This window comes from Odontesthes bonariensis, chromosome 11 (genome assembly GCF_027942865.1).
Source record: "Odontesthes bonariensis isolate fOdoBon6 chromosome 11, fOdoBon6.hap1, whole genome shotgun sequence".
Classification (NCBI taxonomy): Eukaryota; Metazoa; Chordata; class Actinopteri; order Atheriniformes; family Atherinopsidae; genus Odontesthes; species Odontesthes bonariensis.
Window position 1 is genome coordinate 8,728,137 of NC_134516.1, and position 20,451 is coordinate 8,748,587.

At 43.7% G+C, this 20,451-nt stretch overlaps 1 protein-coding gene across 1 annotated transcript in view; it reads left to right on the top strand.

The window, feature by feature from the left end:
* Positions 1 to 20,451, top strand: part of LOC142391563 (uncharacterized) — a 251,014-nt gene that overhangs the window by 198,628 nt on the left and 31,935 nt on the right. Inside the window, exons 4-8 of the mRNA XM_075477417.1 lie at positions 13,180 to 13,302; positions 13,381 to 13,518; positions 17,915 to 17,993; positions 18,156 to 18,363; positions 18,511 to 20,287. Coding sequence (XP_075333532.1) covers positions 13,180 to 13,302; positions 13,381 to 13,518; positions 17,915 to 17,993; positions 18,156 to 18,363; positions 18,511 to 20,287 — 2,325 coding nt within the window. The remainder of the gene's footprint in view (positions 1 to 13,179; positions 13,303 to 13,380; positions 13,519 to 17,914; positions 17,994 to 18,155; positions 18,364 to 18,510; positions 20,288 to 20,451) is intronic.

The window sequence follows — 20,451 nt, forward strand, 5'->3', positions numbered from 1 at the left end:
CACAGAATTTGGAGTTGATCGATGTTTCAAGCCAGCCCATTTTGAAGAGGCTACGCATGCTCGGCTGCATCATTTTTGTGATGCGAGTGAAGAGGGCTATGGCACAGTTACCTACTTAGTCCAGCAGAACAGCAAAGGTCAAGTCCATAGCGCGTTTGTTATGGGAAAGGCTAGGGTCGCCCCACTCAAGCCCACCACCATCCCGCGCCTGGAATTGACAGCGGCGACTATGGCAGTGCGCATGGATGTACTGATAAGGAAGGAACTGGAGCTACAGCTTGCAAACTCAATATTTTGGACAGACAGCACGGCTGTGCTCAAGTACATTAACAATGAAATGACAAGATTCCGCACATTCGTAGCCAATAGAGTGGCGGAAATTCGAAAGGTGTCAACAGGATCTCAATGGAGGCATGTCAGCACATGCTTGAATCCTGCAGATTGTGCATCAAGAGGACAGAAAGTGAATTCCTTTGTGCAGAATCATGCCTGGATCTCGGGACCTGTCTTTCTCACCCAGTCGTCTGACAACTGGCCAGAGAACCCTGATCGTCTGAAAGATCTCAACAACGCTGATCCAGAGATCAAGAAGAATGCCACCATAAATGCTCTTGCAGTAGGAGAAAAGGTTGAGGCAATGCAGACGCTTATTGAGTACTACTCCTCATGGATATGCCTTAAGAAAGCAGTGGCATGGATTCTTAAGGTGAGGAACACATTGCTCTGCATGGTCAAGAAGAGAAAGGAGCAAAGAGCAACTATTGCACTGTCTGACATGGATAAGGATGAACAAATACGACAGTTGCACAAGTTTATGGTGAACTACAAGACAAGACTCAGCAAAGTAACCCTCACAGTAGATGATCTGAAAGAAGCTGAATTGGAGATCATACACCACTGTCAGAGAAAAAAGTTCCAAGAGGAAATCAGCTCCTTAAAAAAGGGTGAACCTATCAAAAGGAATAGCCGCATCTACAAGCTAAACCCGATTCTTCAAGACGGTATTCTGAGAGTTGGAGGCAGGCTCAACCGCGCAGCCATGCCAGAAGAATCCAAACATCCCGCTATCTTGGCCAAAGACCTACGGGTGTCAGAGCTCATCCTTCAGGAGGTCCACAAGGAAGTAGGTCATAGTGGACGCAACCATGTCCTATCCAAGCTGCGTCTAAAATATTGGATCCCGAATGTCAGTGCTGCTATAAGAAGAGTCTTATCCAAGTGCCTTGTGTGTCGACGGCTACATGGTGTTACTGGGCAGCAACAAATGGCAGATCTGCCACGAAACAGAGTCTTACCTGATGAACCGCCCTTCACTAGAACCGGAGTGGATTACTTCGGTCCATTTGAAGTGAAGCGAGGAAGGGCTACTGTGAAGAGATATGGTGTTATCTTCACCTGCTTAGCCATTCGGGCCGTCCACTTGGAAGTGGCTGCATCTCTTGACACAGACTCCTTCATTAATGCTCTTCGCCGGTTTATCTCACGAAGAGGTCAGGTTGTGGAGCTACGTTCTGACAATGGGACCAATTTCGTTGGGGCAGAGCGAGAGCTCAAGAAGGCTATTCAAGAGTGGAACACCTCAAAAATAGAGGACACATTGCTTCAACGAGGCATAAAATGGATGTTCAACCCCCCAGCTGCCTCTCACCATGGAGGAGTGTGGGAGCGTTTAATCAGGTCCATCAGGAAAATCCTCAATGCTACCCTGAGGACTCAGAATCTGGATGAGGAAAGCCTCCAAACATTTCTGTGTGAAGCTGAGGCCATCATTAATGGTCGACCCATTACCACCCCTTCCAGTGACCCCAACGACCTAGAGGCACTCAGCCCAAATCACCTCCTACTACTGAGGACCAAGCCATCTCTACCTCCAGGACTTTTCAGGCCGGAGGACCTCTATGCACGTCGAAGATGGAGGCAAACCCAATATATGGTGGACCTTTTTTGGAAACGTTGGGTGAGAGAGTACCTGCCTGAGCTCCAGACGCGCCAGAAGTGGTCAAGGGTGTCACGCAACTTTGTGCCAGGGGACATTGTTTTGTTGGTGGATGAGACTGCACCAAGAAACTCATGGGTCATTGGCAAAGTCATTGAAGCATTGCCAGATGAACATGGACTTGTTCGCCGGGTTCGTCTAAAAACTAAGACCAGTGAACTAGTCAGACCCATCACCAAGGTCTGTCTGCTCCTAGAAGCAGTATGAGACAGAGGTAAAGACTGTTCTCGGCATGTCTGAAGAAAGAAGACAAGCCTTAGGATTGTTCTTAATATTTAATTGCCCCATGGTTATATCATTCATGTTGTTTGTAATTGTTTCTAAGTTTAGAGAACAATTAGGGGCTGGATATGTATGAGGCAAGTACAGATTTGCTGATTTCTTATCTTTACTTAAGTAATTTAACTATATGTTTTATATTCTTAAGTTTGAATATTGTTCTTATTGTCATTGATGAGAAAGTTTTATTGAATATGGCTGTTTGTTCATATTTTCTGTTTAATACAGGCTTTTTCATTTAAGTTTAATACTGGCGGTACTGTAACTTTAAGAGGCTGCAGCTTCGCACTCTGGGAAGTTACACCTGTGTTGTGAACGTCAGACCAGCAGTGGAGACACACGGTTTTTTACCGTGTCCCGTCCTATATTGAATTGAAAGCCAGGTGTATGGATACTTGAGTGACACATGTGGAATAAATTTCTATGTTTTCTAACGTTACCTGGACTTAAAGTGGATCTTTAAGGACAACAGCTTTTTGGACACGTGTAAGCCAAGAATATCTGCTAGTCGACTTCTGCACCTACACCGACTGTTGACTCCGTCAAACAGTCTGGGAAAACCCAGGAGGAATCCGTTTCCATGGAGGGCGGGACCTTACCCAGCAACGTAAATTCATTGGAGTAACGGAGTTCCCTTAACCAATCATAATGTTTAGAAATGACGTTGGTTATGCGCCGAGGTTCATGCTTACTCTCGCGAGGCTCTAGCTCGCGAATCACGCTTCCCACATCCGCTTTCATTATACCGGTACCATTTGATAAATCAAACTTTTCCCAAAGCCAGTTGGAAGGAGAGCTTCGACATCCTTGCCACTAACAAAATTGACGAGGCATTCCTCTTGCTCTCGTTTTAATTGTGTAATGATCTCCAGAGTTGAGACAACTTCATGGATAACTTCTAGCGTTCTTCCGTCGCCATGTTTATTTCCGCTGCGGTTGAACTACAATTATATGGACTACAATGGACTCCGCGCGTGAGTTCTGCGTCACCACTCGCAACTGTTTGCTGATTGGCAAAACACTGAGCGAACCGAGGTAGGGGGATTTGGCCAGACTATGTGCGGAGCCAAAATCTTTGGGCGGAAGTACGTAGGATGGCGTCGCCAGGCTAAAGGCAGCCAGCTGCAGTCTGCAGATTCAGTCTTTATGCTGTGAGCAGGGCGTTTCTGCCCTCTAGTGACCACAGATGGTATCTACAGAAAAGGTAAAGCTGGAGATTTACAAATGACTGACACTTCCGGTGGTACCTTTAACAATAAAATGCTGTTAACGCTGTGCTGCACTTCACAGACGTAAAATAAAAGCTGTTGGATCTGTTAACAGCTGAAACTTGTTTTACTCAGGAGTGACTAAATGTAAATAAGTTGGTGGCGTCTTTGTGTGAAAGGCGCAGGTTTCTTCAAGTGTAAACTAAGCTACAGTTAACGCTAGCTAGCTAGTTAGCGGCAGTTAGCTAGCATCTCTGTTAGCTCCGGTTATATTTAGTTTAAAGGTTAAGCAGAGAATGAGTGAATGTGGTGCTAAAACGTGGCTACTTCATGTGACAGTAAATTGAAACAGAGCAGACTTTATAGTTCTCGCTGTACCATGGTACTGGTGATCTGACTTCCGGTTAAATCATGAAGCATTCACTGATGACGTAATAATTATGTACAGAATGAATGAACTCCCGCTTCCTTCAAAATAAAGCCGAGAGGGAGAGAGAGCTGTGAGCTGTGAGTCGGGTAAAATAAATCATGGAAATATAAATACTGTTGGAGCTATTTATTCCTGATCTTTATTACTTTGAATTTTGTTCAAATGTTTTCTTAGTTTATTTTATATTTTTGGGGAGTTATTGACAGAGTTTATTTGTAGGTTAATAATTGTTTGTTTTGTGTTTCTTTGTTTCTTTGTTAGACAGGAAGAACTGTGGGTCCATTTCCTATAAGCACAGGGACTGGTATAGGACCAGGATGGGTTGGGCTGGGGCCTGTGGTTTTTTACCAGAGCAGGAGAAGCTGCAGAGGACAAAGAAAAGTTACATCTGTGTTATTTGCTTGTTGAGTTTATATTTTTGAGTTCTAAACCGCGTCCCGGAGAGATGTTCCAATAGTGGAAGGAGTGTTGTTGTGTTGTAGAGGGGCGGGGCATTATTCAGACGCACTCAGCCCACGAGCAGCAGAGCTCCTCAGCTGGCGTGTTACTGTAAGGGAAAAATTAATTCCTATATACATTGTATGAGTGTTACTCTGTATCACCCGGTAATAACTCATTTAAGACACTTGTTTTTCTCTTTTCTCCCTCTTTCAATGAGGGTATTGTGCTCTTATGATTTAACAACTTTAAGGAGTTTGACAGGGAAGATGGCACGATACAGAGGTGCCTTGGCTGGAGAAAGGGAGGAAAGATAGACAAAGTCTTGAACATATCAAAGGAGTGACTACGTATTAACCTGTATATTAACTGACTTGTTTTCGTCTAAGAGTCAGAGCAACTCTGAACTCTGTTCTGTGTTGTTCTCTCTTGCAAGATATTATTAAAAGCATCTTATCTCCTCAGAAAATAACTGACTCTGTGCCTTACTAAAATTTCCGCAACATTACTCTGAAGATGACGTCATGAAGCTGCTGAATAAGGCTTCGGAGATTTGGATGAGACCCAACGCTGGAAGTTTCCTTTCTTGCTGCCCTTGAGTTAACGCGGCCAATGAGGTCTGCAGAGTGGTGTTCACATGATGTTCCCACGTGTTTAAGATGCTGCACCGACGCTTTCACATCACCTGTTTCACTGCATGCAAACACGGCACATTGCAAGCAAATGGAGCGCATTATGGGAGCTGTTTGTGCTGGAGATGTTTCTTTAATGTTTATTCTCTTTGGAAAGGCTTTGTATCCTGTGAAGTTCACTTTATGATTTGTTTGTTTTCATTTCTCTAGTTCTCACAGCATGACTGACCACAGCCATGTGCAAATAAATGCACGTGCATGAGAGGAAGGACTTGTGTTGGTGATTCCAACTGAAGGGAGTAACACTCAGTCATTTCAGTGATGCGTCCCTCAGGTTCAGCCTCGGTGAACACCTTTACTTTCTTTCACAGCCTGCTGTGTTTCTCACTGACTGATTCCATCTGAGTTATGAAGCCAAAGCAGGAAACCCTGAAAAGATGTGAAAAACATCTGGATTGCACTGATGTGTGTGTTTAGAAAGCCTGAACTTCTAAAGGTCCATGTGGTGACCATGTGTTCTGATGGTGTTGTATGAGTTTTATAAACTCTGAGGTGTCAAACAGAAGCTGTGAACATTACAAGCGGCTCTGCTGCCATTCCTCCAGAAACACTTCCGCTGCTCCGGCTTCAGGAGCCAGTAGGAGCTCTGTCCGTCTCTGACGTCACAAGCAATAACCAATGGGAGAGCAGCTGAGCGTTTGGAACAAGCCCCGCCCCCTGATTGACTGCTCCTGCCGGGCTGAAGCACAGAGATGAACCCAGAGAGCAGAGCAGCCTCGTTCCCTCTGTTAAAGACACCTTTATGTCCACTGAATCCAGTCTGAGGAGAACTCTGAAATGTTCCAGCTAACAGGAAAGTTGTCCACAAGCACCAACACAAGAGGCTCCATGTTTTTAAGGGTTAGCTACAGCAGAAAGTTTCAGCGCTTTGGAGGAGCAGACAGGAGTCCAGCAGCTGAGGAGTGAACCCCAAAAAACCCATTCAACACGCCTAAAAGACAACCTACAGAAACTCAAGTGTCCGCTACAACATCGTTGTAGAGAAACGTTGCAAAGAAGAGAGACTATTTGAAGTAGATTCATAAAATCCCCCCCCCCCCCTCTCTCGTGCAGCGCCCCTATGCGCCGCATATAGTGCATCCCCCTTTTTTGCGCCACAGCTTCTAAATGCATTGAGTTGCGGCCATGCGATCAGCTGTTTGTGTTGAAGAGCAACTGAACAGGTGCACCTAATAAAGTGGCCGGTGAGTGTATAATGAATATATGTGATGCAATGGCGCAGCCCCGGCTGTGCCAGGGTGTGCCGGTGCCACCCAAAGAGGCAGCTGGCACACCCATGTTGTCCCCCATTTTTCGAGAGGGGTCTGGCTGCAGACCTGCACTGTCAGGACCCATGACCTGCACTGTCAGGACCCTTAGTTGCAGACATGCACTGTGACGTCACCTGCACTGTGAGGACCCGAAGCGACAAGTGAGGAGCACGTATTTTTCGTTCCCCATTTGAACTGTGGAGACGACGAGGTGAGTAAAAGTCGAGTGAAAACTACTCTTTCTTTCATACGAAGAAACAGAAACAGTCTTTATTCACTGGAACGTTACGTTGCACACTATATCTAAAGTTATATTAATTTTAAAGAATCAGTGTTTTTTTAAAAACTTTTGGCTAGTCTTCAGCGTTGTTATCGTATTGATAGTGCTCACTTAAATGTGCCATTTTTCGTATCGATAGTGCTGACTTGTATAATTTTGTTTGACTTATTACGACATTATTTGTCTCTTACAGATGCATATTTCAATAACTATATACTGTAAAGTTATATTAATTTTAAAGAATCAGGTTTTTTTACTTTTGGCTAGTCTTTAGCGTTGTTATCGTATCGATAGTGCTCACTTAAATGCGCCATTTATATATATATATATATATATATATATATATATATATATATATATATATATATATATATATATATATATATATATATATATATATATATATATATATACACAATTTAGTTTTACTTATTACGACATTATTTGTCTCTTACAGATGCATATTTCAATAACAACCGCCGGCACTACGCCCAAAATCGAACGCTGCACGTCATGTTGCAAACTGTTTCACTGCCCTCTGTGCCTACAATTTAAACCAACAAAATTGTCCAAGCTGCAGAGCCACTTAGAGGCACATACAAAAGGTGGCATTTTATGTAAAGGTAAGCATAATGTATTTGTCTGTTTGTTTGTACTCATAAGTATTAGCTAACGCTTCTAACTTCTGGCAGGTTGTGGTTTGGTTTGTAAAAGGGTAAAAGGAAAATGAAGGGAATGTAGGTTGCAGTGAAGAACATCTGACACCTCACTTTCTGTCTTTTAGAAACCTATCCCAGTCACTAAATCCTGGCAACTGGACAGAGAAAACTGGACTACAAATTCAGGTAAGAGTATAAAGTATGTATAATGCATGTATTCATATTAATAGTTGAGTACTCAGGAAGAAGAGCAGCAGGCAGAGGTCTCCAAGAGAGCCAGACTTGCTGATGTGGACACACCAGTGGAAGGCGTAAGCTTTTGCACAGTATCTATTGGTCAGATACTGTTGGTGTGGCAGCTATAGGACAGACATCTTTCTTTCTGTCTTTTCCATAGGACTCGGTTGAAGATCGCATTCTTCAAAATTGCAGACATGCAGCAGAGTGGGCTGAGACCAACAAACCACTGTTGTCTGCCAGATTGGACCTGCCTGACGTTCTGGGCATGGGGGAAGAGGAACAGGCAGAGGCTGCTCTACAGTATGGGAGGTTGTGGAACGAAGAACTGGACGAGGATGAAAGAGAAGCGATCCTGGAGCCTTTCAAAATGATATTTCACAATATTAACGATATGTTTATATTTTGTGAACAGGTAGTCGACAAAAACAAAGATTTTTTGTCATATTGTGAATGTTTGACTGAATAAACACTACAGAACATTTGATCATGTTGTGACTTGGTGTGCTTTTTATGTTTTCTCATTGATCCCTTAATAATTTGACTAAGATTATACTGTAGATATCAAGAGTTAGGGTACTATTTAGTGGTACTAAGGTGTTCCAGCAGCACAAGAACATAATTGGCATAGACATAGAACCAAACATGAAATTTATGGTGGTTAAGGATAAAAATACAGAATAATACAACAGAAAAACTAATTGAAACAAATACATATATATATATAAAGAGCAGTGCGATAAAGTCAAAATGAAATGATAATGAAATAGCAGTGACTTACTCTATAGTATACAATAAAATGTACAGTATAGGCCTATGGCATCTTGTGAGATGTTGGCTTATGAATATGAGCCTAAGAGAAAATGTGTGCAGTGACCAAACAAAAGTTTACAATACAAATAAAAACAATAGACCGGGAATTGATAGATTTTATGTCGTACTGTTAACTAATTAATTCATTTGTGAGGACCTCTTGAAAAATATAGCGTTTAAAATAGTTTAAAAATACGTGCTTCCGATACACACGCTTTTATTTTGAAAGGCTTCGAATCAACTTCCGGTCCTCATAGTGCAGGTGACGGTCTGCAACAGGGTCCTGACAGTTCAGGTCTGTGGGTCCTGACAGTGCAGGTCTGCAGCCAGACTCTCTTAACATTTTTCTGAGTCTGGTCCTACGTGGGTGTAGATCGGATGTTTGTTAGGTATTGATTAGTTTTAATGAATACCATGTTCTCTCTCATTTAATTTCATGCTCAATACGTGTGTATAGTTGCGTTTCTTTAGTTGCACTGGCACCGACTGATTGATTTTTCGAGACAGTGAAAGTATGATAACCACAGTTTTTGTTTCGTTTTTTAGACAAGACATGAGTTGCGGGAGCGCAGAATTCTAGGTGAACATTTCTTTCCGGAGTCTGTTTCAGCCGGTCGGACATTCTTTGAGATGTAGCTAAGCTAAGCTTCAACTTTAGGCTAGTTCAGCAGCATAAGTTACCATGGTTACTCAACGGGCATTCAAATAAGCCATGTTCATGGAACGGAACTCTCTCTAAGTTTAGCCAGAAGTAGCGAGAAAGGCCAGGCTTTCCACTAAGCCAGCTTCGTAAAATACCCCCCTGGAGTCTGATCTGCTCTGATGGAGGTAAATAAGAGATTATAAGAGAGAAACAATCATCTCTTCCTCCTCCTCCTTCTCCTCCTCCTCCTCCTCCTCCTCCTCTTTCTTCTCCTCCTCCTCTTTCTTCTCCTCCTCCTCCTCTTTCTCCTCCTCCTCCTCCTCCTCCTCCTCCTCCTCCTCTTTCTTCTCCTCCTCCTCCTCTTTCTCCTCCTCCTCCTCCTCCTCCTCCTCCTCCTCCTCCTCTTTGTTCTCCTCCTCCTCCTCTTTCTCCTCCTCCTCCTCCTCCTCCTCCTCCTCTGTCTCTAACAGAGCAGCAGTGTATGTTGACCGTCCTGCTGGCACTCTGTCCTTCTACAGAGTCTCCTCTGACACTCTGATCCACCTCCACATCTTCAGCACGTGAATGAATGCTTGTGTAACAAGGGTTAATTAGGCTTGTGTATAATTCCAGTAAATTATTGTTTTTAATTGTTTTTATGACATTTATAAGACTAGTCAGGTGGAACTTTTGTTTTCTTTTTTGGTTTCTGTACATTATTTCATGGGGGGGCAACATCTGTGACAAAAGACACGGTCCCTCCTAAACTCTTCCTCTTTTTTCTGATGTTCGGTGAGGAAAGGTAAGCTCCCTTTTTGTCATTTATATTTGTCATTTTATTTTGTCATATGCTCCATGTTTTCCTTTTTTGTGCTAATGTTTGTGTCATTGTAATCGCGGCTCTTTTTTTCTGATGTTCGGTGAGGAAAGGTGGAGGAAAATAAAGACCTTCGAAAGAGCAGCGGTGTGGTCTCCATTCGTTCTAACCTTAACACAACGCAGAGGTTTCAGACTGGTTACACTTGTGCAGATATGTGTGTGTCAATTATCTGCCGAGCCCAGGATCAAGAGCCCCACGTACCCAAGGGTGTGCAACATGCTGTGTAATTTGACTGTGATAGCTAAAGTGCAGCTGAAATGGGGAGGAGGGGAGATGCAGCAGAGCTATCCCCACTGCTCGTACACCGCGGACAAGTGTTACTCTCCACAAACACAGTCATCATGAGATAAGGCATGCTATGTGTGAAAGCAGTGTGGACTCAGAGAAACACAAGTATCAGAGGTGTCAGAACACTTTTAAAGCTTTAAAATTAAGAAGGAATTGTTATGGGAATGCTCAGCCAGGTCATCTGTTTCAGTCCTGCTCAGATGGAAAGAAAATGCTCTCTTTCTTTCCAACATCAGCGATATTAATGAGCATGTTCCCCCCTCCCTCTGATTGTTGCTTCAGAGTCAACATGACCAGTCTACCTGATACCAAAGCAGGATGCCTCCCAGTCCCAGACTGGCTGTTAGATGCTCAGTTACCGTTTTGACCTCCATCGGGATCCCTCCCTAATATGAGATAACTCCTCAGTGAGGACATGATGGAGGAAATAAGCAGATGATGGCTGATAGGAGTCAGGAGTGAGAGTAAGACTGATGAAGTTTATTCATTTTAAAACAAATCCCAACAAGGTTACAAGCTGCTGTTAAACTCAGATGAAAATGAAATCTGATCCTGTTGCTTCCCCTCCCTCCTACCTGTCCTGCCCTCCCTCCTACCTGTCCTGCCCCCATCAGGGTTAGAGCTCTGACTGATTCCAGGAAGCAGCTCACCTGTGTCTGTGGAGCGGAGCGTCGTCTTCTTCAACACTTGGCTTGAACAAACTGTGAGTTTGAACTTTGTCTTCAGTAACCTTCCTGTTTGTTTCTGCTCTGTAATGTTTGGGGAACATGTTCACCTCTTATTTCAGGTCCAGTTTGATCACTCGAAGAACTTTGAAGAAAAATCTGCATGATTATCATTTAAATTGTTGTTAGAAACATATTCTTTATGGTTTTATTGCCAAAATAAATCACATTGTGTTTTAATTTGTGGGGATAACTGCGGTTTCTTCCACTGAAGTCAGACACGGAAACTCTCTGCTGTTTATCTCTTAAAGACTAAAGGTAACACCCTGGATGGAGGTGTGGCTTTCTCGTTGTGTAACTCAGTGAGTCAGACAGGTTTTTCAAGCTTTTTAAATTCCATCTTTGTGTCTGTGTGTTCACTTTCCCGTCTTTAAAAATGTCTCTTTATCCCACAAACAAACTTAAATTTCAGCATGTTTTACATCTGCTTTATTGTGTCGCTGAATTAGAGCTGCAACAACACGTCATTTATCTGGAGATTAGCTGAAAATTGTTTCTCTTGTGACCTTTTCAAGTATCTTAGAGATGTTTTTTTTTTATACTTTTCTTTTGAAAATCTGTTGAAAACATCACCTGAAAAACAGGTTTAAGTGGCGTCTCTGATATAAGTTTCTCTGTATGAAGAGTCAAATTACTGGAACTGGAGTTTTGAAAAGTTTTCTGGTTAATTTTGACCTTTTATTGCATGTATTCATTTAAAATATCTCTTTTATTCTATAGCATCACTTTGCTGAGAAACACATTTAATGACAATAATGATTAAACTGAAACTGGTGTGAAACAGCACAGTGGTGTGGTGGTTAGCACCGTCGCCTCACAGCAAAAAGGTTCCAGGTTCAACACCCAGCTGGGGCCTTTCTATGTGGAGTTTGAATGTTCTCCCCGTGTATGCGTGGGTTCTCTCCGGGTACTCCGGCTTCCTCCCACTGTCCGAAAAATCATTCATGTTAGGTTGATTGGCATCTCTAAATTGTCCTTAGGAGTGAGCGTGCATGGTTGTTTGTCTCGTTTGTCTCTATGTGGCCCTGCGATGGACTGGCGGCCTGTCCAGGGTGTACCCCGCCTCTCGCCCATTGACTGCTGGGATAGGCTCCAGCCCACCCGCGACCCGATTGACGGATTCAGCGGTGTATAGATAATGGATGGATGGATGGTGTGAAACAGAATCTGAGCCAATCAGAGGAGCAGCTGATCTTTTCACATAAATGATGGAGAGGAGGATGTGAGTTGATGTGCAGATGAATGATCTGTGTTTCCTCTGCATAAGAAGGTAGAAAGTGTGTGTGAGCTGATGTGAGATCAGCAGCATGGATCAGAGTGAGGACACTAAAACCTCTCTGTGGTTTATCGCCAGAGATTACTGGCGATAAAATAAATAGATAAATAATTTAAATATCAAATTTAATTTAATTTTATTACTGTTTTTTTATTGAAAATAGTGCTGTTCCTGCACTTTACTTTTTACATTTTCTATTTTCGTGAAGGTGTGTGTAAATAAACTCAATTTCCAAAGAAAGCCACAGGTGTAAGCTCTCAAATACTTTTTGAATTTTGTTTCTATCTGCTACAGAGGCTGAGAAATCAATCATTTAGTAGGCGTTGACACAATTGCTGAATTTCCAGAAAAACTTCAGGTTTTAGGGGGTCTTTCTGAAATCTTTACAGGCATTCTTTTCCAGCCGTTTTAGGCCTAAATGGGTTAAGAAGGCCATCTCTTGCTTCCAGCTTGTTTTACAGATCAGGGTTTTGTTTGTTTTGAACGGTTTGGCCTGAGGATGCTAATGCTGGGAGTGAGTCACTGAACGGACTATGCTCTGGAACAGGGAATATTAATACAGGACGTTTTCATTTAGAATAAGGTTCAAATATTGCCTTACACGACGTGCACACATAGAGACTGGTGTGGAACAGAGAATCGGAGCCAATCAGAGGAGCAGCTGATCTTTTTACATAAATGATGGAGAGGAGGATGTGGGTTGATGTGCAGATGAATGATGTGTGTTTCCTCTGCAGAAGAAGGTAGAAAGTGTGTGTGAGCTGATGTGAGTTCAGCAGCATGGATCAGAGTGAGGACACTGAAACCTCTCTGTGTGGGGAACATGAGAACCAGAGCAAAGCTCAGAGGTGAGGTGACCATCTCTAACTGTCCATGACTCTTCTCCATGTCCCAGCTCAGCGCTCACATCACCAAACCACCTTTATTCACAGGAAGGGACAGAGACCTGGATCCAGGAGTGGGTCCTCACAGAGCGAACTGCAGAAGGATCTCCCACTTTTCAGCTTACAGGCCTCGAAAGCAGAGTAAGTTAACATCAGGTCATTGATTTAGAGGTTATTAAGTATATCATGCATGCTGGCTGAAAAGCATTTTTTCCCCATCAGGATCCACCAGAGACCTGAACCAGAACCTGAACCTGAACCTGAACCCAGCTGTGTGTCCTTTAAGAGCGACCGGTCAAAGGAAGATTTGATTAATTTCAAAAGAATCTTTTCATCTGACAAAAAGTAAAATACATGATTAAGATATTTAACTTAAAATGCATTCAGCTTTGACATCATTGACCTGTAATGTTTTTCTATCAGGATCCATCAGACACTGGAACCTGAATCTGAACCTGAACCTGAAGCAGAACCTGGACCCAGCTGTGTGTCCTTTAAGAGCAACCGGTCAATGGAGCATCCTCTTATCTTCAAATCAGCCCAACATCCGTCCCCTCAGAGGTGAGCTGAGTGTAAATGCTGTAACAGAGTAAAATACAGCATCTGAGGGTCGCTGGTGATTGGTCTGACTCTGAGGGTTAAAAGCTTCAGAGTGTGTGTGTTTATCAGCATTGAGCTCTGTAAGATAACAGAGCTGCCACCAGGGGGAGCTGTAACATTGTTCCACAGCAGCCACACTGATGCTGCGTGTACACCAAGAGCGACCTACGCTACCGGAGCGCCGGAAATCATTATTTCTCTATGGAGGGTGAGCTAACTTAGCCTGACTACGTCATACTCACGATTCTAGTCAGAATGTGAGTCTGATACCGCTCAATAGAGATTTGGGTATGGGGCGTGTTTCAACCGAACCAGGAGAAAAAATGCCTCTTCGCTCAATTGGATAGACCTACAACCAATCAGAGCAACGTAGTATGTGACGTAGATTAAGCGACACACACTTGTTGTAGGAAGGACGGCAAAAACATCTTTTCTATCGATAAAAGCCTTTATCGCGTTCCTCTGTTCGTCTTTCAAAATGAATGCAATGTGGAGATCCTGTAGAACAGACTCGATGCCAGACTACGTCAGCTCTTTACTGACGTAGTCGATAATGTCCCTGTTGATCATCTGTCCATCATCGTATAAAGCCCGCCCTGGCAATCTGATTGGTCCGACCAATTCTTGGTCGGGCATAATGATTTCACTACTGAGCAGAGCCAGACCGAACTTCCCGACCAAAACTTTTATGGGCGGGGCTAAAGTTCGGCTGGCACCCAGGCTAGAGCTAACTGGGCGACCAGAGCGGATTCCAGCTATTAAACTCAAGCCAACTTTATGGTAATGAGCTATGACGCGGTTCGGCGAAAACCAATGACAATCCACAGATTGTAGGGGTCCGACAATCCGCGAGGTTCGCGGAAACAGACGTGTAAACTTTGGTTCCTATCCAAACAAGAGTCGTTTAATCCTGAAGGGCAGATTATAGTTCTACTTCTATCATCTTGACGTGTTGCTTTGCTCTGGTCGCGAACCACTTTTCATGTTATGGTTCTGCAACCTCGGTCTGGAATTTCTAGGGACGCACAGCAGTTTCCCCCCAAAAGTATTCGAGAACTCGCGAGAACTTCGGCGGCACTGGCGGAAGCACAGCCTAGTATTATAGAATCTGTGGCGGAAGTGTTTATCTTTCAAAACAACAATGGCGCGTGTGCAAGATATGGATCTGGAGTTGCTCGACATCGAAGAAGAACAGCTTCTTTTATTGGAGTTGGCAAAAATGCAAAGGAGGAAGCCACACAGACAACCGGAAAGGCATACCAAGGACCAATCACAGCCGCTTTTGTCTGCGCACTTCCGCCTGAGCTCTGCGTGGGTTTGCGTCCGTCCGACGTTTTTTTTTTTTTTTTTTTTTTTTTACAGCAAGGGGATTTGTATATTAGGATTGACATACATTGGTGGGCAATTCAATCAAAAATTCCATCAGGACTTCGTATGATTCAATACATTTCAGAGATTTTAAATATAATTGAAATTCAGATAAAAATATGTTAAAGACTGGGGATGATCTTAGCACTCTTTGTTTATGAATAAAAAATTTGGCCAAACAAAAAATAAGGTTACAACAGAGTTCTATAGTTTTGTTTTCCAATAACACTCCAAAAGTTACCATATCTCTAGAAATAGATTCAGGAAGTGTAATTTTTGATTTCAGGATTTTTCTGAGGTGCACCAGAGAATGTCTAATGGAAGAGAACTGCCACTCTCGGTAACTTCCGGTTTCTGAAATGGTGTCTCTGTCCATGTGAGGGCGCTTGCGGGCGAGTCCAGAATGAATGGGGGTCTATGGGGGTTGCACCCTAAAAATCCACTTTTCTCAGGATATAATTTTTTGTCAAGTAATTTGAAAGTTGCATTCAAAAGGGGGGACTAAAAAAATACACTCGGCTGAATATTGCATTTTTGAAGTTCACTCATCTGTTCTAAAAAGCCCTTTCAAAAATGGTGATGACGTTACAGATTGCGTACGTTCTGCTTTACGGCAAGTTCTGAGTCACTGCAGAGAATGTCTAATGGAACATAAACATAAACTTGCCTCGTTGCAGTTTCAATGTGACTCTCAATCTGTGTTAGCTCATGATGTCGCCAAGACTATATTCCTCATTTAAGGAACTTGTGTAACTTATGTGTAACCCCACTGTGTCATAGGGCAGGTGGTTAATTAAAATTAAATTCAATGGCTTACAACAAACCCTATCTCTGAAAATCATCGGATGATTAGAAATCAATGAGAAGACATTTTTCCATATGTGCAATGGCATAAGCTAAGTCCTAAAAAACCTTAAGTCCCAGGTGCAGCCCTTTAATAAGTCAGGTAGCCTATGATCATTTATACAGGAGCTATAACGTTACCTTTTTTCGTCCTTTGGGAATGAAAAGAAGGATCATCCTTTACCACTATTTGATCAATTAATAACTGCACACTTGCGAGGCATTTTATCTTTTATTCCGAATGGCGGAATAAAAACGATTGTTTAATATTATTGAGCGGGACATTTACTGTACTTTTTAAGGTCGTAATACTAAACCATGTATATTGACACGTTGAACACACGAATAGGAGACTCAAATTCCATTTATACCCATGTACTTTCACAATACATATATAACGATCTGAAAACAAAAGTGCCCGCAGGAAGAAATAAGTTACTATACACAAATATTAACTTAAATATCAATAGCGGGAAGGTCCTCCTTAAGATTCTGTTTCATATTCCATTCTGGACATCCACTGCTTTGGCTTCAGCTGCCATCAAGCGGGGTCTCTGGTCGTAATCAGTCGCATGTCCGTCACTGACCAATCAGCATTCATTAGCAGAATGCTAGCATGTTATGGCCAACAACGACCCAAACTGAAAGAAATCGAAAGGACATAAATACTCATTAATTCGACTTTCGACCTATAATCTATATTGAACTTGCTGAATCTAGAATAAAATATGTGATGTTTCAACGACAAGCAGGTGAAATAAATATATTTAGCCGTTTAGCCTTATAGACCCCCATTCATTCTGGACTCGCCCGCGATCGATCACCCCCAGTGGAATTCTGGTGGGACTGCAACCAAGTTCGATACAATGGGGCTTACGGAGAGTGGCAAGGCTCTCCGTAGACGGGCTCTGGGTGCACGAGAACGCGCGCAGAGCCTCTGCGTGGGGGAGTGGTCAAGATTTTGACGCTCGCAGAGGCTATGCGTCCGAGCGTCAGAGGCTTTGCATCTGAAGCATAAATCAGCCTTGAGACTGTTGCAATTGCCGTGTCAAGTGCTTCAATACAATAGTGTAGTAACCCCACGCTTACCTTTCTCACTGCAATTAAGTTTTATTTCGGATTTATTTCGGATTTTATTTCGAATTTAGTTTATTTTTCACAGCTGCCTCATCTATTCCTGCTCTTCTCAGGTGTACCTAATGTAGTTTTACATAATTTGTAACGTGATGTATATCTTGTATAACAAATTGTAAATAACAACACGTTTATTCGTGTCCCTGCCCTCTCTTTCCTCATTTGTTCTTTTTCGCGGGGATGCTGCACAGCCGCGGGGCCTTTAAAAATTGAACATTCTAAAATGTGACGTCACGAGCTACCAAAGCAAATTCTGAAGCGAAGCTTCTCCAGCTACTTCCGCTACCAGGCAGCGTAGGTCGCTCTTGGTGTACACGCAGCCACACTGACTCTCTGACAGGCCGTCTCACTGCAGACTCAAACACCATCACTGATACTTTAGTTTGAATGAAACAAGTGTTTCTCTGTTAGGATCCATCAGAGACTCAGACCTGGACCTGAACCTGGAGCTGAGCCTGAACCCAGCTGTGTGTCCATGAAGAGTGACCGGTCGATGAGTCGTCCTATTGACTTCAAATCAGCCCAACATCCATCCCCTCAGAGGTGAGCTGAGTGTAAATGCTGTAACAGAGTAAAATGCAGCAGAGTCAGTTTGAACAGTTTTTACTCCAACATGTGTTTAATGTGAGCTCAGCTCTGCTTCACATCCATTTCTATGTTCATATGTGAAGCGGTGTGTGTTGGATGTTTTCCACCAACACAGCAGTCGTCCAATAACCAGAAGGTTGGTGGTTCGATTCCCACTCAAAAAAAGTTTGGTGAACTAGCAGCTGGAGGGGTGTCCACCTCCTTGCCACAGCTGAGGTGCTCTTGAGCAAGGCACTGTACCCCCATGCTCCCCAGGTGCTGTGATTCCAGTGTATATGGCATCTGTCTCTATGAAGGTGTGACCCTGTGTGTGTTCAACAGGTGCCAACCTGGATGGGTTAAAAGTGGAGGAGAAATTCTGTGTATGTTCCCTGTAATGTAGATAACAATAAATCTAATCTTAATCTTCATGATTCCTCCACAGAGTGGACCAGCAGAGCTCAGAGGGTCCCAGTGGTCCGTCTGCCCAGCAGCATCAAACACAGCTGGACTCCATATTTATGGTCTGTACATGTACAACAACTACTTTCCCATCTGTTCTGCTCACAGCCATCTCCATGCTGCACTCTGTAGGCCAGTGGGTTGTCAGTGAGTCCAACATGGATCTGATGTTTGGCTCCATGGTTTCAGTCTGATTGGCTCATTCATATAGTTTTCTGTTCCAGCTGCTGGAGGACAACATGCTCACTTTTGTGAAGGAGGAGCTGAAGAAGATGCAGAAGGCTCTGAGTCCAGATTACCCAGAATGCTTAGAGAGTCAGAGGGAGGGTGAGGATGAAGAGCAGAGGAGCAGCAGAGAGGCATTAGTGAAGATCACAGTTCACTTCCTGAGGAGAATGAAGCAGGAGGAGCTGGCTGACCGTCTGCAGAGCAGTAAGAGGATTTCTCTAAAGGTTTAACCTGCTGGATAAATGACACATTTACTGATGTCTCAGCACACAGAACAGCAGATGCTCAGATACTCATTCTGTACAGGGTTGAAATGTCTGTTTACTGATGTTATTTCTTGTCTTCATTCAGATCTTTGTGGACGTAAAGTTAAATGTGCTCTGAAGAAGAAGTTCCAGTGTGTGTTTGAGGGGATTCCTAAAGCAGGAAAGCCAACCCTTCTGAATCAGATCTACACAGAGCTCTACATCACAGAGGGAGGGAGCGGAGAGGTCAATGATGAACATGAGGTCAGACAGATTGAAGCAGCATCCAGGAAAGCAGGCAGAGCAGAAACATCCATCAGACAAGAAGACATCTTTAAAGGCCCACCTGGAAGAGATGACCCAATCAGAACAGTGATGACAAAGGGAGTGGCTGGCATTGGGAAAACAGTCTTAACACAGAAGTTCACTCTGGACTGGGCTGAAGGCAAAGCCAACCAGGACATCCACTTCATGTTTCCATTCACTTTCAGAGAGCTGAATGTGCTGAAAGAGAGAAAGTTCAGCTTGGTGGAACTTGTTCATCACTTCTTTACTGAGACCAAAGCAGCAGGAATCTGCAGCTTTGAACAGTTCCAGGTTGTGTTCATCTTTGACGGTCTGGATGAGTGTCGACTTCCTCTGGACTTCCACAGCAAGGAGCCCCTGACTGATGCTACAGAGCCCACCTCAGTGGATGTGCTGCTGACAAACCTCATCAGGGGGAAGCTGCTTCCCTCTGCTCGCCTCTGGATAACCACACGACCCGCAGCAGCCAATCAGATCCCTGCTGGCTGTGTTGGCATGGTGACAGAGGTCAGAGGGTTCACTGACCCACAGAAGGAGGAGTACTTCAGGAAGAGATTCAGAGATGAGGAGCAGGCCAGCAGGATCATCTCCCACATCCAGACATCCCGAAGCCTCCACATCATGTGCCACATCCCGGTCTTCTGCTGGATCACTGCTACAGTTCTGGAGGATGTGTTGGAAACCAGAGAGGGAGCAGAGCTGCCCAGCACCCTGACTGACATGTACATCCACTTCCTGGTCGTTCAGGCCAAAGTGAAGAAGCTCAAGTATGATGGAGGAGCTGAGACAGATCCACACTGGAGTCCAGAGAGCAGGAAGATGATTGAGTCTCTGGGAAAACTGGCTTTTGAGCAGCTGCAGAAAGGAAACCTGATCTTCTATGAATCAGACCTGACAGAGTGTGGCATCGATATCTCAGCAGCCTCAGTGTACTCAGGAGTGTTCACACAGATCTTTAGAGAGGAGAGAGGGCTGTACCAGGAGAAGGTGTTCTGCTTCATCCATCTGAGTGTTCAGGAGTTTCTGGCTGCTCTTCATGTGCATCTGACCTTCATCAACTCTGGACTCAACCTGATGGAAGAAGATGAAGAACAAGAAGAAACAACCGACATTGATCTGAATTATCTCAATCAATGGGCTGTGTACAGGGCCTTAGAGAGTCCAAATGGACACCTGGACCTGTTCCTCCGCTTCCTCCTGGGTCTTTCCCTGCAGACCAATCAGAGGCTCCTACGAGGCCTGCTGACACAGACAGGAAGTAGCTCACAGACCAATCAGGAAACAGTCGATTACATCAAGGAGAAGATCAGTGAGAATCTGTCTGCAGAGAGAAGCATCAATCTGTTCCACTGTCTGAATGAACTGAATGATCGTTCTCTGGTGGAGGAGATCCAACAGGCCCTGAGTTCAGGAAGTCTCTCCACAGATAAACTGTCTCCTGCTCAGTGGTCAGCTCTGGTCTTCATCTTACTGTCATCAGGAAAAGATCTGGATGTGTTTGACCTGAGGAAGTACTCTGCTTCAGAGGAGGCTCTTCTGAGGCTGCTGCCAGTGGTCAAAGCCTCCAACAAAGCTCTGTGAGTACAAACACAGATATATTTCTTTATAAATACATTGTTTACTTATTAACTGGAGAAAAACAGCAGAATAAGCGTTAAACTCAGTTTCAAATGAACTTCAGTTTATTTATGAAGTGTCAGTTCACAACAAAATATCATCTTACAAGTGATGTGAGATGATA